The following is a 15,837-nucleotide window of genomic DNA, read 5'->3' as shown; positions in this document are numbered from 1 at the left end:
CTGCTGACTAGCTGCTGACATTGATCACAGTCTTAGAAAACCGCCATTTTGTTGAAACGCAACGTAGGGAAACGGTAGTGGGCCAAAAGATGGGGATACTAGAGAAAATCAGCGAGATAGAGAAAGAGATCGCAAGAACTCAGAAAAACAAGGCGACGGAATATCACTTGGGATTACTTAAAGCAAAGTTAGCGAAATATCGGTCGCAACTTTTAGAGCCGCCGAAATCAGCCGGCGCTGGAAAAGGCGAGGGCTTCGATGTTATGAAATCTGGCGATGCTAGAGTGGCATTGATTGGTTTTCCCTCCGTGGGGAAATCGACATTGTTAAATAAGTTGACATCCACGACCAGTGTTAGCGCTTCGTACGAGTTTACAACGTTGACGTGTATCCCTGGTGTGATTGAGTACAATGGAGCAAACATTCAACTGCTTGACTTGCCTGGAATAATAGAAGGGGCCTCTCAGGGGAAGGGAAGAGGGAAGCAAGTCATTGCTGTGGCCCGCACTGCTGATATGGTTGTGATGATGTTGGATGCTGCCAAGGGTGAAATCCAGAAAGTGCTGTTGGAAAAAGAGCTGGAGGACTGTGGTATCCGTTTGAATTGTTCCAAGCCAAATATTTACTTCAAGCTAAAGAAAGGAGGCGGTGTTGCATTTAACTCCACATGTTCTCTCACTCATCTGGATGAAAAGCTTGTAATGATGATACTTCATGAGTACAAGATCTTCAATGCTGAGGTGCTCATACGAGAAGACTGCACTGCTGATCAGCTGATTGATGTGATCTGCGGCAACAGAATCTACCTGCCATGTGTGTATGTCTACAACAAGATTGATTGTATTTCCATAGAGGAGGTTGATCGCTTGGCACGGCTTCCTCACTCTGTTGTTGTCAGCTGTGAGATGGAGTTGAACTTGGACTATTTGATGGTGCAGATATGGGAACATCTTGCTCTGCTAAGAATCTACACCAAGAAGAGAGGTGATCCACCAGACTTCAATGGAGGGCTGATCCTTCGACGTGGTGCCACAGTGGAACATGTATGCCATGCTATTCACAGAACACTAACAGATGTGTTCAAGTATGCCTTAGTTTGGGGCACCAGTACTAAATACAGCCCACAGCGAGTGGGAATCAATCATGTTATGAATGATGAAGATGTCATTCAGGTCATGAAAAAGTGAACTCGATGTACATTTACAGTGTATATTTTACATCTGTAGGATGCCTGGACATGCCTCATCCTAAAAGCCTAGTTTGCCTGTATCTGTTGCATAGATTTATAGTCATAAATAAGTATTTTCTTTAGCCAACTGGCTTTACAGTCTTTCCCGTAAAACCATGAACACAAGAAAACATTCCTGAAATGATTTTTGTTTTGCCATCAATCAGATGCGAGATGAAACTGCAAAGGTAACTGCCAAACCACAACATGGATTAGTCACAACTTGACACAAAACAATGAGCTGGCTTTTTCTTCCCTGACAAATCTTCAGTTTTACCGTTTTCAAATACTGAAACTGATCTTTTTCTACATGTATCTGTATACCAGGGCCAAGTTGTTCAAAAGCCTGTTAATGCTAACCCAGGATTAACAGGCAACTGGAGTACTGTATTAATTTTTCTTGTTTAAAAATGTTTTCATTTTTTACATCTGTATTTCGAGATTTCTCAAACTCCAAGCTAAAGGACAAACAATGTAAACAGAAAACCTCACCGAAGGGTTACAAAACTGAAAGCAAAATTCTCACTATTCCTGAGTCAGGTTAATTGGACTTTGAAAAACCCAATCCAGAACAATAACCACATTCAAAACAGAGTGCGTTCATGAGGCATAGCTGCACTAACATAATAAATGCCCTTACATGTTGGCGTCATTGTGTTGAACTTGTCACTGGCAAACAGGTCTGTTAAAAGTTAACAGTTCTTGTAATATAATGATAGCATTTGATTTTCATTTTCATTTTCTCTGTTTTATTGTCGGGAAGACCGATAAATAGTAATTTTATATAATGACAAAAGCAGCCTTAATTTTTGAAGTGCTTTTGTAATTATATACAGATAACCACCTCATATTTATAATAAATAACCACTGCATATAGCGAATGAGGAAGATTAACATAGGACAGCCTGTTCTGTACATATGAATGTCACTCCCTCACCTACAAATCATACCCTTTTTCAAACTTAACAAATTAAAAGTTATGGCTTCACACAAGCCAAGTGGCCCTCAGGCCGGAGCTTATCCCAGTTTTAGCAGCATGAAGCGACTAGGCATATTTCCACTCCCCCCAGCATTAAATTTTCCAGTACCCATTCATACACCTGGGTGGAAAGAGGCACTGTGAGAATAAAGTGTCTTGCTAAAGAAAGTGTTAAGTGTAAAGTGTCTTGCCTTTGCTCTTGCCCAAGAGCACAACACCTTAGCCAGGACTTGAACCTGGACCGCTCACTCCGGAGCTGAGCACACTAACCATGAGGTCACCACGCCTTCCACTAAATAAACTACCCTACATTAAATATCACAGAATACCCATTCCCCTACCCTCATATCAAATCTCCTTGTTACTGTTTTCCACACCAGCTCCTCTTCCATCCACAAGGTACTTGTATGCCTCAAAGTATTTTATAAAATGCTATATGTATCTGTACACCAGGGCCAAGTTGTTCAAAGGCTGCCCAGGATTAATAGGCAACCGGGGTGCTGTATTAAATGTTTTTCACTTTTTATGTTGGGTATTTCAAGATTTCTCAAGCTCAAAACTAAAGGACAAACAATGTAAACAGAAAACCTCACCAAAGAGTTACAAAACTGAAATCAAAATTCTCGTGAATCCTGTGTCTTTGAAAAACCCGGTCCAGAACAATACGGTGCTGCACCCAACCGGACTTAGCTCGCCCTTATCCTCCCCTCCCCTCCAATCACCTATATTCAGATGTAAATGAGGCGCGAGACTGGGCACTAATGAGCGCGAGTTTTGATCCAAGATGGCGAGTTCAAAACGATTTTTGTACAATCCTGCGCCTTCACAAACGCCACCACCACAAATCAGGTATTGTGTGCCTCTATGGAAGTTCTTGTTTCGTCTTTTGTTTCCAAACTGTTCGATCTGACACGCTGATATGCATTGTGTCCTCAGGAAATCGCTTGCTCAGGGAGTTCTTGTTGCCGAGCCCAGCGTAGGGTTTGCAAGTGCCAGCCCTACTACGACGTAAGTAAGCTTACGTGTTTTTATAGCTCACGTTAATCTCTCGTGGTGCTTTGTTGCGATTGCTTGTTTGCGTTTGCTGTAAAATGAGGCAAGAGATTTTCTCTATCAAATTTGATGACTGAAATAAATCAAGAAAATGAGCTTATTGGGCTTTGATCTCCACCAGAACTTTCTCACAAATCTTACATACATACATACATACATACATACATACATACATACATACATACATACATACATACATCATTTATTTGTTTACGCAGGTCGGTATATAGGCAGCATAAGCTGATGTGGACCTGCGGTTAATTAAGAGTTACAAAATAAAAAGTAAGAAACCTAATAAACCTAATAATTACAAAAACGTGTAAAATTCTAAAATATGATTACAAGTTAAATTAGAATTCCTAAAAATATTTATAATTTGTTAAATCTTTAGTGTAAATTATTGCTGATTGGTTGAAGAAATTCTTCACAGTTTATATTTTACAGTGCGAATCAGAAACTAGTTAAACTAAAATTATTGATGCTGAGGGAAAACCAATCAGATGCGAGATGAATAGATTGCAAAGTCTAGGCTTTTCTCGCCACTAAACTTTATACAGAGCTAGGAATGGAAAACAAAATGTGAATAATACATACTTCCCAGGATATAGACCATCCTCTAACTAGATTTCAAAAATTCTTTTGAATAAAGTCTGGAGTGTAAACACTGTGAATATTCACTCCGAATGGTGATGGTGATGGTGAAGATGACAATGACGATGACAATGAAACAAGCATTACTTGCCACAGGGACCCAGGGACTCCCCCTTAAAATAAGATATGATGGGACTACTCATAACTTTTAGGGCTATTTGAGTGGGCTGAACTACTGCTACTCAAACCCAGTTAGTCTACATAATGTATACTTGGTTTGAACACCAGTCGTACTTCTGTCTTGTCATATTCTTGCAGGTTTGTCCCTGACTCAATGTACATGGAAGAGAGAGAATCTGAACAAACATCACCAGTTCTTATGGTGGATGCCACAGGGCATCATAAGAGCCCTGACCTTGCTGAAGTCCCAGTTGTTACAGGCATTGTTAACTCTCCAGTAAGAGTTGTGTGCCATTCACCTCGAAGCGTGGGAAGAGAAAGAAGTGGTTTAGAAAATCCAGTTGTTGTTCAGAGATCGGACAATATCTCTGATGTGACAGGTCATTTAGAAGCAGGAAGAAGAGTCAAAGTGGCCGGTGTACCAAGTGTTAATCTGTTAGACTCAAGTGCAAGAAAGAAAGATTTGTCACCATCCCTATTTAATTCAGGTTCTGAGCTGTTTCATTTTAATTTTGTGTGGTTCTAGAAAATATCCATACTCACTGTACCCTATGGGAGGTCACCAATTTGAAATTCTGAAGAGACACATAAGTTCAAAAGCCTCAATTTGAAAGGAAATGTGAAGCTAACTGGAATTTCTACAAGGGCAAGGGTTAGAGAATTTCACTAAAAAACCTGTGGTGGGAAGGTGTACATAGACTGCTAAGGAGATACTGTTTGGGCTTGTCACACAAGGAAAGGTTGTATATAACAAGCTCAAAGAGTGTCTGTGTGGGAGGCTAGGGAGGGTAGTGTACATAAATGAATTTTTCTGTAACAGTACAATGTCTAAAAAAGTTTTAAAGTTTAAAGCATCAAAGAATATCATTATGAAATGTCAGGAAAAACAGGAAAACAATTTATTATTGTTTCTACATGTTCATGGAAATATGCTTGTCAACATCTACATTATTTATTTAATTGACTATGAATATTATTTTTTCCTAGACTCTCATTTCAGGGAACAACCACATGTAGAAAACATATTGGACCATGGGAGTCTGGCTGATGAAGCCAGAATGCAACCTCAACAGACAAGCAGACCTGGAGCTGAGTTTAAAAGCTTTTTGGGAGAGGAGGGTCTTCCTGGTCCGCCACTATCATCTAATGTGTCAACGCCACAAATAAAGCAACAACTTTTTGACTTCTCTTTAGGTAAAAGAATTTGCTTAGTAATTTGCTGAAAACATCCCAGATTACCCACATTTAATGTCTACCAATTGCAATTGGAATGAGTCTTTTGTTCTCAAAAGAAAATTAGAGTATGATTTTTGAACAAAGTACATGTATTCTTCCTTTATTCCATGTTACAATATACATATACATGACTTGTATAAACTACAAAACTCTAATTGGTGTTTCTACTATACAGATCTGTTCCTAAATAGACAAACCTTGTGAACCTGCTCTACTCAAAACACTACATTTTCAAGATTTCTGGGGTTGACATTAGGTAGCATGGAAGAAATGAACCTGGGAAAGACATTGAAAGTTTGACAGTTCTTCGAAAAGTTGACATCCAGTTAGGCTTTACGTGCTTTGGTAGAGAACTTCTTTAACTGGCGGAAATCACTTAAATTAAGCTTTCCATCGTACTTAGCTGCTAGGTCGAAGATAATATTGCCAAATTTTTGTAGCAGTAAGATTGAAATCAAACATTTAACGGTGTGTTGTCTTTTTTAAATGTTTGATTTCAATGTCACTGCTACGAAAATTTGGCAATGTTATCTTCGACCAAGCAGCTAAGTACAATGGAAAGCTTAATTTAAGTGATTTCCACCAGTAAGAGAGACTCTCTACCAAAGCACGTAAAGCCCAACTGGATGTCAACTTTTTGAAGAACTGTCAAACTTTCAATGTGTTTCCCAAGTTCACTTCCTTCACGCTACCTTACTTTGACCCCAGAGACGTTGTGGCCATTCAGAAACACTTATTTTCAAGATTACAAGCAGTTGACTGAAGGAGTGACTAATATCATGTTATTGTTAGTAAAGATTGTTTTTTTATATTTATTTTGTTTCAGATTCCCATTCACAAGCAGCTCATGGTGAACAGTCCATGTAAGTTTCTTTCTGCACTGAACTGAGCAGTGTTGAGTTGGGGTCTAAATAGTGTTAACACTTGTTATTAACATTAGCTATCCAAATTTTAAATGATTAGTCAAAGGATGACTTCTGTAATATTGACAATTTTTATTTCAGTTTATCCACCATGAGTGAAGAAAAACAGAACTCAAAGCTAAAAAAGAAGAAACAAAAAACTGGTAAGTCATGTCACATTCATCATTTGCAAATCCTAGATATTGACTATAGCCACAAAAAGATTATTCCAAAGTTTTCTTATATTAATTAAATTAACTTTCTTCCATTCACTGATTCTGAATTGTCTTAACCGTTTGGAATTAATTCATAGCTTACTGAAAGTTAACTGTTTTCCCTATCAGGGCTTAAACTTTTATTATTATTTTTTATTTATTATTATTTTTTGATATGAAAAAAGGTTTCCAACAACAATTAAGCCCTAAGGCTTCACCCTGTAATCTAACCTCCAGAAATGATAAAGTTAACATTTTCTTTTCTATAAATGATTGCAATATCTTTATACATTTTAAGTAGGGGGTATTTAAAGAGAGACTTAGTTATACATGTATTGTGTTTTTAGTTTGTCTTGCTGTGCCATTATAACTGACATTCTGTCTTCTTACAAAGTTGTTCAATTGGTTTCTTGCAGCTCGCATTGTTCCTTCCAGATACATGGATAATAAGCCGAAGACCACGAAAAAGGTGACAGTAAAGGTAACTTAAAAGCAGTTTTTTTTATCTATATACCATACAATTTTATTATCATCATTATCATCAATGAGAACTTTCAAAATTCGAAGATTAATCTAAGGCTTAGAAATTAATCTGGCAACAGAAACTGGGCAGCCTTTGTCACTGCCTCATTTTTATTTCATATATAAAGTTAACAATCATGGCTGTAGTGTTTAATCACAGCGGGATCCTTGTCATTCAGATTGTAAATAGAGTACAGAAAATCATGTTACTAATTAATACCACCTGATGCATGCTAGACTGCCTACATAATTCATTGAGAAGTTGTGTGCTCATAATAAGAAACCATTAACCTTAATTTTTCAATTTGGTCATTTGTAATCAGTCCCAGTCAAAACAGTCCTTGTTCATTTTTGCTTTGTTATTACCCCTTTCAATAAGTTTTTCACCATAGTCCAGTTACAGTGTACTAACTTCTGTTATTTGCAGGATGTACCACTTCCATCAAAAAAGAAAGTAAAAGCCTCAGCTACACCTACACCAAGATCAAAAGATCAGTCATTTGTTACACATTCTAACAACAGCACACTGAACCTAGAAGATTACACACCTTTTATCCGGAACACATCACAACAAACAGGCATTGTCACATCAACTCCAGCTGATGGTATGGTTGGCGTTGAGCCTCCTGTTCACATGGGAGCCCCTACCCCTATATTGTCCCAGGGCATAGCAACATATACAAGGCCACATGTTGGAAGTGGAGGTACTGCTGCCATTAAGAAGACGTCTCGAGAAAAGCGAAAAACACAGACTGGTGTGTCCAAGAAAACAATAGTTAAGACGACAGGTACTTGTGTTCTTATGTTCTTGATAACCTTTTCAATTCAACATTCTTTGAAGTTTGCAACCCACCTTCATATTTCCATGAAAACAATAAAAAAATTTGCTGATAGGTTCTTAGCAGTGTGTAACTCGTGATGCAGGTTATAACAGCAATAATTGCATGCAAGCAACACCTAAGGGATGTTGTCACAAGTGATAAATGCACTAGTAACCAGATTCTTATAACTACGTGTAACTTTATAGTGAATAAACGGGCACCACCAGGGAGACTTAAGCCTTTGAATTTAGGGCAGAAAGAGATCAGATAGCTTTAGTTATTCTTTCATTTGTTACTCATTCATGTTACATTTCTCTGCGACATTTGTGAAGGTTCATCTCAAGCTGGTCTACTGCCAGATCATGTGACTGCAAAGCCACCTGTGCCAAATGAGGTAAGGACAAATGTTACTTTAGAAGGGTGCATGATCTACAATCCTGACCAAAAGGGGTTGGAACACTTCCGTTTTCTGACACCTTTTTTTGTAGACATTGCTAATAATCAATAATTTCCACTCATAGAAATGGCCTTAGGTAGGTCTTTCCCCCACACCATGTGAACTTTGTTGATGTTACTTTTGCCTTCTGACAGCTAACATTGTTCTGAGAGGGTGGAGGAGTGCTCTTTTTGTAGAACAATGACAGGATTTCAAAGTTTGTGGCCAGGATTATTGCATTCAACCATCAGAATCTGAAAAGTGATCACCAGACACATTGTCTTTTATTTTTACCTGCTCTTATTGCTATAAGAAAATGGGGGGAACTAACACTTCATTAGCTAGTTATACAAACTTCTTTTTGGTATATTCACATAAGTGACAAGTGGGATATTCTCTGCTATACCACAAAAGAGCAATTTTATACCATGCCACAGAAAATACTGTGGCCAAGAGAATTAATGCAACATCTATGCCACACAAATAAGGTTGGTTGTAACATGGTTGAGTATACACAGAAGCATATCACATAGATCTAGGTGATATGCTTCTGGTATACATTATGGCCTTCCCGTATTCTGATTGCCTTTATTTTCTATGGCATGCTAAAAAGGGTTGAATACAATAGGCCATTTCCGAGTTACCGTGTGCCTCTGTTTCAAACCGAGTCCTCGTGCAAAACCTTACATATGAAAATTAGTTTGATTCGCATGAAAATGAATCTGAAGGGAGAACACATTTTCATATGAATGGTTTCACTCAAAAACTTGTTTTGACACAGAGGCATAAGGCAACTCGGAATGGTCTCTTTTGTCTATTGCAGCTTCATCATCGTCGGCCAGGTCTATTGCCACTTAAGTAATAATTAATGATTTTGTACTTGCAGGCAGGACATAGTGGAACATCAGAAGAAGGCGATATCTCACAACGTCAGCTTGAACTTCAATACTCGAGAGTTGTACAAGCTACTTTTCTATACTCAAGGGTAAATTATATAACTTGTGATTTCAATAATACCTGAGAGTGACTTGAGCTTATGCACTCTGTTTTGTGTTTGATTATTACCTTAAGGGCCCATTAACCGATTTATGCGCGCGCTCGCGCGCGTTGCTGAGGAGGTGAAATTTCACTTCCGGTTACTTACGTCAGCCTGAGCACGAAAAATAAAAATAACTCAAAAACTTGCAAATTCGCTTACGTTTTAGGTGTTTTTCTTTGTATTTCACAAAATGCAAAGTAAAACAAGTACGAGAAAAGACAAAATAAGAGAAAGAAAGAAAAACAAGAGCAATAGAAAGAGAAAAGCTAACTCCGTTTGGCTTTGTTTGATCTTACCGAAGTGCGCTGGTAGTGTAAATTGCGCGCGCGCTGAAAGGGTAACTTCCGGTTTCTTTAAATGCTAAAGGAAACGCGATTTTTCATTAAATCCAGCCTTTTTCGACGAATTGCGATTAAAGCCACCGTTGGAAACATAGCTATGCATTCCTTTTTCGAAATCATCCTTTTTTCAGAAAAGTACGAATTTTTCAATATTTTGAAATGCTTTCAAAATCTGACCTTTTAGAAATAAAGCAAACTCGATGCATAGCGTAATGAGGATTTAAATTAAAATATTAAATCAATGAAAAAAATCCCGATTAAGTAATTTGCCTGGGAGCCTTTGCATTTTTTCTGTATTAGTCACATGACCATGGGCGTGGCCTGATGACGTCATCACTACTGTTACTGATCATGAAAAAGTTAAAACACATCAAATAACTCTGAACTAACTAAAAATGATGAGGTTATATGAGAATAAATTTTCCTTAGCAACGGCTCAAAAAGATCGGTTAATGGGCCCTTAAGGTAATAATCAAACACAAAACAGAGTGCGCGAGGCACTAACGTAATAATCAAACGCAAAACAGAGTGCGCGAGGTACTAACGTAATAATCAAACACAAAACAGAGTGCGCGAGGTACTAACGTAATAATCAAACACAAAACAGAGTGCGCGAGGTACTAACGTAATACTCAAACACAAAACAGAGTGCGCGAGACACTAACGTAATAATCAAACGCAAAACAGAGTGCGTAAGGTACTAACGTAATAATCAAGCACAAAACAGAGTGCGCCAGGTACCAACGTAATAATCAAACACAAAACAGAGTGCGCGAGGCACTAACGTAATAATCAAACGCAAAACAGAGTGCGCAAGGTACTAACGTAATACTCAAACACAAAACAGAGTGCGCGAGGTACTAACGTAATACTCAAACACAAAACAGAGTGCGCGAGGCACTAACGTAATAATCAAACGCAAAACAGAGTGCGTAAGGTACTAACGTAATAATCAAACACAAAACAGAGTGCGCAAGGTACCAACGTAATAATCAAACACAAAACAGAGTGCGCGAGGCACTAACGTAATAATCAAACGCAAAACAGAGTGCGCAAGGTACTAACGTAATAATCAAACACAAAACGGAGTGCGCAAGGTACCAACATAATAATCAAACACAAAACAGAGTGCGCGAGGCACACGTAATAATCAAATACAAACAGAGTGCGCGAGGCACTAACGTAATAATCAAACACAAGACAGAGTGCGCAAGGTACTAACGTAATAATCAAACACAAAACAGAGTGCGCAAGGTACTAACGTAATAATCAAACACAAAACAGGGTGCGCTGTAGAATTTTGAGAATTTGAAGCTTTTTTGTTTTTCATTGCAGCTGAAACATTCGTTTGGTCAAAAAGAGAAAGATGCCCAGGTAGTTTTGAATTAATTAATTTTTGTTTCTTTTTTTCTAACCCGATGTTGCGCTGAAAGTTGCTGATGGCTTGAAAAACAGTCATCCAATGTCCCAAACTGCTTTTTTAGTAACTTACAATAAATTCAGTTGCTTTTAGACTAAGCTTGAAACTACGAGTAAACGTAAAGTACAATCTTTCCTCAGAAATGTTTGCAATATAGATAAAGAAAGCGAAAGGAGAAGCAGGAAGAGGAGCATTCCATTAGAAAGATTAAATATTGGCTCATTTTTTTAAACTTAAATATTTAATTTTTTTGATGAGCTTTGGGATCAAAACGACAGTGGTGGGTCATTCTGTAGCTTTTATCTTGTGGATATAAAAGGGCGATAAGAGGAGTTATAAGTCAATATCTTTGTTGGAGCACTTGATAAAGGAGAAAAAAGACCATAAAGACCCTCTACAGTATCACATTTAACTATTGCAGCGTAGCTTCAGTGAAGAACGTTTTAAACTGACATTCTAAAAAAGTATGATCAATGAAGTATGGCTTTTTCCTTGGTACTTCCAGTTACTACCGGACTTAATAATGTTCATTGTTGCATCAATGTTTTGATTTTTTGTCATAGTTGTCGTATTATATTATTATTCTAGAGTCAGATCTACTCTGTATGGCAAGAGAAAGAAAAACTGCAACGCGAAGTGGCCAGTCTGGAGTTGCAACTGAAGTTGAAAACAAAAATTGCTGAACTAGATAAACAGATTCAACTTCAGGTGAGTTTATAAACGCATTCTGACATTTTGTTGCCAGTGATGTTGTGCGCCTCGCTCACAAATGCTTCCTCGTATCTAGTGCTAACCTGTTTAGTCTCGGGAGTTGCATACTCGTGCAAATGTTTTCCTTGGCAACAAAACGTCAGACATTCGGTCTTCACGAGAACAAATTAAACAACTCAAAAGTATCTTCAATAGCAAGCTCAACGTTCGCACTAAACTAATGGCTACACACTAACAACTTAACGTCCACACTAAAATCAACTTTTACGGAAAATTCTACAAACACTTACCTCAACGTCTAAGCTAAACTAAGGAAACGCGACATCGACAAAAAAAAACATAGTCCGTAAAACTCAAATTCAACACAAGCCTCAATGTTTAACTAATTGTATATTTTTACGTACGTAGTGTCCCCAAAAAAACTGAACGTGTATACAGACTCCACGCCCGTCAAAACGTAGCGTCCAAACAAAGCTTTTCATGCGGTTTCAGTACGAGAACGCATCGTTTAGCAAACGGGTCCTAACCCGGATCGGGTATATCAATCTCTGTCATTGTTGTGATTTCCGTAATGAATGGTTATTGAGCATGAGAAGTAATGAGGCAATGTGTTGATTCAATTGATAATTTTCAGATGTCAGGACTAAAGCCAATTGGATCTCACATGTTGAAGCTGATATTAGAGTACAGCAAGCTAGCGGCTGCTTTGGATACCACCAGACATCATATGTCAGTTAATGGTGTGTTTATACCGCAAAATCACGGTACGTTGTTTTCTCTTTGTCTTGTTTTGTGTTCGTCGAGTTTAAACCGACTATTCTCCGCCTTGTCAGGGAATGGCTATCACAGGGAAGAGTGGAAAGTCCCGATGAAACTTACAACTTGTAAAAGTCTTGGGGAATTTGGGAGAAATTAATGAAACAACTCTTCGCACCATTGCTGATGCCAAATGTCCAGCTGGTGTTGTCCTCGGTAGCCCCGAATTCAATCAACTTTTCGGCTGTTAAATAGCCAACTGGTCTGCCTCCTGCCAGTTGGGATTTTTAACCATGTTATTTGCATGATTTGTTTCATTGTTTGTTTCCATTGGCCATTGTTTGTTTCCATTGTTTGTTTCAATTAAGATATTCACTTATTTATTTTAATTGTAATGTATGTATGTACCCAAAGGCCGTTCGTTGTAACAAGGTGACCGCATTTCGATTCTAAACCCTTTGATTACTCAAACTTTCTCCCTTAACCTTTTTCTACCATTTCTGTACTCCATTTTGTTTTTCTTCAGCTGAGCTATTTGCTGTACTTGATGAAAGCGAAAGATTACTAGGCGAAATTGATGGACTAACCAAACAAAACCAACATAAGGTAAGTCCTTGGTAGGTATTTCTAATTACTTATTCAGATAAATGATGATCACTTCAATTGCCGTAATTGTCACTTATTGAGTGCACTTCATTTGCCTCGCTCTCATTTAGATCGGATCGTTTGCCAAAGAAATGGATGGGCTATCCAAAACTGTTGAATCTGAAATCCAAGAGCAAAACAGGTGAGATTTGAAGTTTGTCAGTAGAAACTCACGTCTAATTTCATGTACAAGAATGAAAATAGAGCGAAATCCCGATTTCTCGAACCCTCGATTTTTCGAACCCTCCGACCTCTTCTTAATCCTTGACTTGTTTATCTTCCACGAGCGAAGCGAGGGGGTAATCTTCGAGCGACGAAGTCGCGCGGCGAAACCAACAGGCTAGGGAAGAATTATTGGAAAGGACTTTTAGAAAGTCTACTTAGAGGTTCGAAAAATCGGGATTCCACTATAGTGTCAACTAGTGCAGACAGCGGTAATGAAAAACGGAAAGACTGGGCATCGCAATAGCAAGCTCGGGTCTTAATCTTTTGTGTAGAAAATTACCGAGATTAACTTTGGAGGAAGGATATAGTGTACAGACAGAGAATTGAGGAGACCCGTTTGAAACGCTCAGTCCTTGTCTTTCAAGATGCAGCTGAGCTCCTGTGATAATCTGTTTCTAACTGATCACGACTTGTTGATGGGATTGTTTGATCTACTATGCCGCGGTGAAAGAGGGGAGTGGGTCCTAGTCCCTTTCGCGGTCGCCGCGCAAACAGGAGAGTTTGTTCACGATCAAAATTACTGCTGCAAATGAGATTACATTGAGTCCAAAGCGTGCAGGTGTCCAGGAAGCCAACGCAACCCTCTTCGCACCATTAGACATACAGTTGAAAATAGACTATGACTACGTTGTAAACGGTTTTATTTCTTTTTGTCTTAAGGTGCGGTGAATTATTGGCCGCTGCGTCGACGCTGAGCACGCAAGAGCGTAGTCTTCAAGCTCAGTCCATCATGGCTGGATTATGAGAACTTCGTTGCAGTCCGGTCTGGAGGTTCAGCGCATTGCTAAAATGTGTCTGTCTGTGCACTAGAGAACGGTCCAGGTTTAAACTTACACCTGTTTAACAGCAGAACATTATGATAACCTTTGATCAGGGTTTTCCCAGTGCCTTACGTCGTGACGCTATAAAAAAGGCTGTGAACCTATTGAACTAACGAAAATCTTGATTGCTGTTTAACCCAGTAACTCACTCGTTGGTGTACGTAAGGGAAAACCGGCGGCAGTTTTGAGTTAACCAGCTCAAGATAGACGTCTCAACAGTGATGATCTGTGATTGGTCGTTATCACATGCAAGTTAAACGAATGAAGCGTGCCGAGGGAAAGGGTCTGTTTAGATAACGAGAGCTACCGATACCACACTATACCCTCTCCTAGATAATGCCCTCCCTGATAACTACAGCTGATTTTCACGGACCCAATGTAATAAACTGTTTAACACTGCAATAACGATTATAAAGGAAATAAGTTCTGAAGCGACTGGGAAAGATTGTTACTGCACAACGTTACAGTGGATTACTTCCTCATAAAAGTGTTTGCTTAGCTTAGTCTGTTCTGATGTAAATAACTTGCTGTTTTGATTTCTGTTTCTGCTTCCGTTTCCTGAGTCAGTCACTGTTGCATTTGTATTTCTAACAAATCCTGTAAATAAACTGAATGAAGCCAGATTATTTATAAAAATGTCCAGTTTTCTCTCTTATCATACTTGTTTTCCTTGAATACCGTAAAAACCATTGAATTATTTCATGAAATAGGCTGCATGAATGTACATCACTCGAGCCCGCGGTTAGCGTGTTAAACTGAGGGCTTCGCCTTCGAGGGCAAAGCGGCACTGCGTTGTCTTCTCGGAAAAGACATTCAGCTCCACATTGCCTCTCCCCACCCGGAGAAACCTCGCAAAATTGCTGCGTGGTCGAGGTCGAGGTACCTACAATGGTAACATCGCATCCAGGGGGAACAAACACGTTAGTCGTCCTCCTCGCTTCATGCCATGGGAACATGGGCCTACGCTTTCACACTGCGCTTCGTGTACGTCCGTGGAGGACCAGTGACCCAATGCATAGGGTTAGCACGCTGGACTCCGGATCGAGCGTTCCGATCCGGGTTCGAGCCCTGACCGAGGTCATTGCGTTGTGTTCTTCGGTAGAACTTTTATTTGGTACTCACAACAAAAAGTCTACTGTTGACAAGCTGTTTAATTATACTATCTTGTTCATGCGTCGTTATATATACACTAGAAAATTAAATGAGGATGCGTTACTCCTTCCGGACTTCCTTAACAAAATCAGGTATAGATACAGTCTAGAAAAATTTCCTCCTGAGTAAGTAAACAATGCCTCTCCTCTTAAATATCAAAACGTCCGAAATTTTCCTTGCAACTGTTATTTCTTTAATTTGTCTCGTTTGTAATTGCTAAAAACTGTAAAAAATATGTTAATATCTTAAAAGTTATACTGTAGTGAGATTAAGTTTAGATATCAGAATTAATTTGTTTAATTCAGTGATTGTAAAAAGAGTGACGATTAATAATTGCATGTGTGTAAGTAAATGTACTGTAATTAGTGTAAGGTGTAAGTACTTGTATTGTAGTTAATGTTTCTATTGTAAGTATTGTAAGATTTTTGTGTTGTAATAACAATAAAAAATGTTCTTTATTAAAAAAAAAAAGTTGTGTTCTTCGGCAAGACACTTAACCCGTACGATGGACTAGCATCCCATCCAGAGGGGGGGGGGGGGGGGGGGGAGGGGAAATAGAAATAC

General features: G+C 38.7%; 2 protein-coding genes across 2 annotated transcripts; both read left to right on the top strand.

Annotated features, from left to right (window-relative positions):
* The first annotated feature begins 5 nt into the window (after positions 1-5).
* LOC110067172 (developmentally-regulated GTP-binding protein 2-like) lies at positions 6-1,880 on the top strand. The gene has a single exon (XM_020774471.2). The coding sequence runs from the start codon at positions 90-92 to the stop codon at positions 1,185-1,187; it is 1,098 nt and encodes a 365-aa protein (XP_020630130.1). The 5' UTR covers positions 6-89; the 3' UTR covers positions 1,188-1,880.
* A 1,083-nt stretch (positions 1,881-2,963) lies between these two features.
* Positions 2,964-14,757, top strand: LOC110067379 (uncharacterized). Its single transcript, XM_020774707.2, has 16 exons — positions 2,964-3,056; positions 3,144-3,215; positions 4,170-4,519; positions 5,019-5,225; positions 6,094-6,130; positions 6,272-6,333; positions 6,801-6,865; positions 7,334-7,694; positions 8,060-8,121; positions 9,050-9,148; positions 10,879-10,917; positions 11,552-11,671; positions 12,309-12,438; positions 12,957-13,036; positions 13,147-13,217; positions 13,961-14,757. Exons 1-16 carry the CDS (start codon positions 2,992-2,994, stop codon positions 14,043-14,045), a joined length of 1,905 nt encoding a protein of 634 aa, XP_020630366.2. The 5' UTR covers positions 2,964-2,991; the 3' UTR covers positions 14,046-14,757.
* Positions 14,758-15,837: the final 1,080 nt, after the last annotated feature.

Source organism: Orbicella faveolata, unplaced genomic scaffold, assembly GCF_042242905.1.
Source record: "Orbicella faveolata isolate gen_17 unplaced genomic scaffold, um_ofav_v1 contig_1, whole genome shotgun sequence".
Taxonomy (NCBI): Eukaryota; Metazoa; Cnidaria; class Anthozoa; order Scleractinia; family Merulinidae; genus Orbicella; species Orbicella faveolata.
This window is presented reverse-complemented; position numbering and strand designations above follow the sequence as displayed.

Bases quoted from the DNA above. Each gene is read 5' to 3' on its own strand.
- LOC110067172 (XM_020774471.2), top strand. From the start codon at position 90: ATGGGGATACTAGAGAAAATCAGCGAGATAGAGAAAGAGATCGCAAGA.
- LOC110067379 (XM_020774707.2), top strand. From the start codon at position 2,992: ATGGCGAGTTCAAAACGATTTTTGTACAATCCTGCGCCTTCACAAACG. The intron at 6,866-7,333 runs GTAACTTAAAAG...TGTTATTTGCAG, and splicing joins CGAAAAAGGTGACAGTAAAG to GATGTACCACTTCCATCAAA. The intron at 7,695-8,059 runs GTACTTGTGTTC...ACATTTGTGAAG, and splicing joins AACAATAGTTAAGACGACAG to GTTCATCTCAAGCTGGTCTA.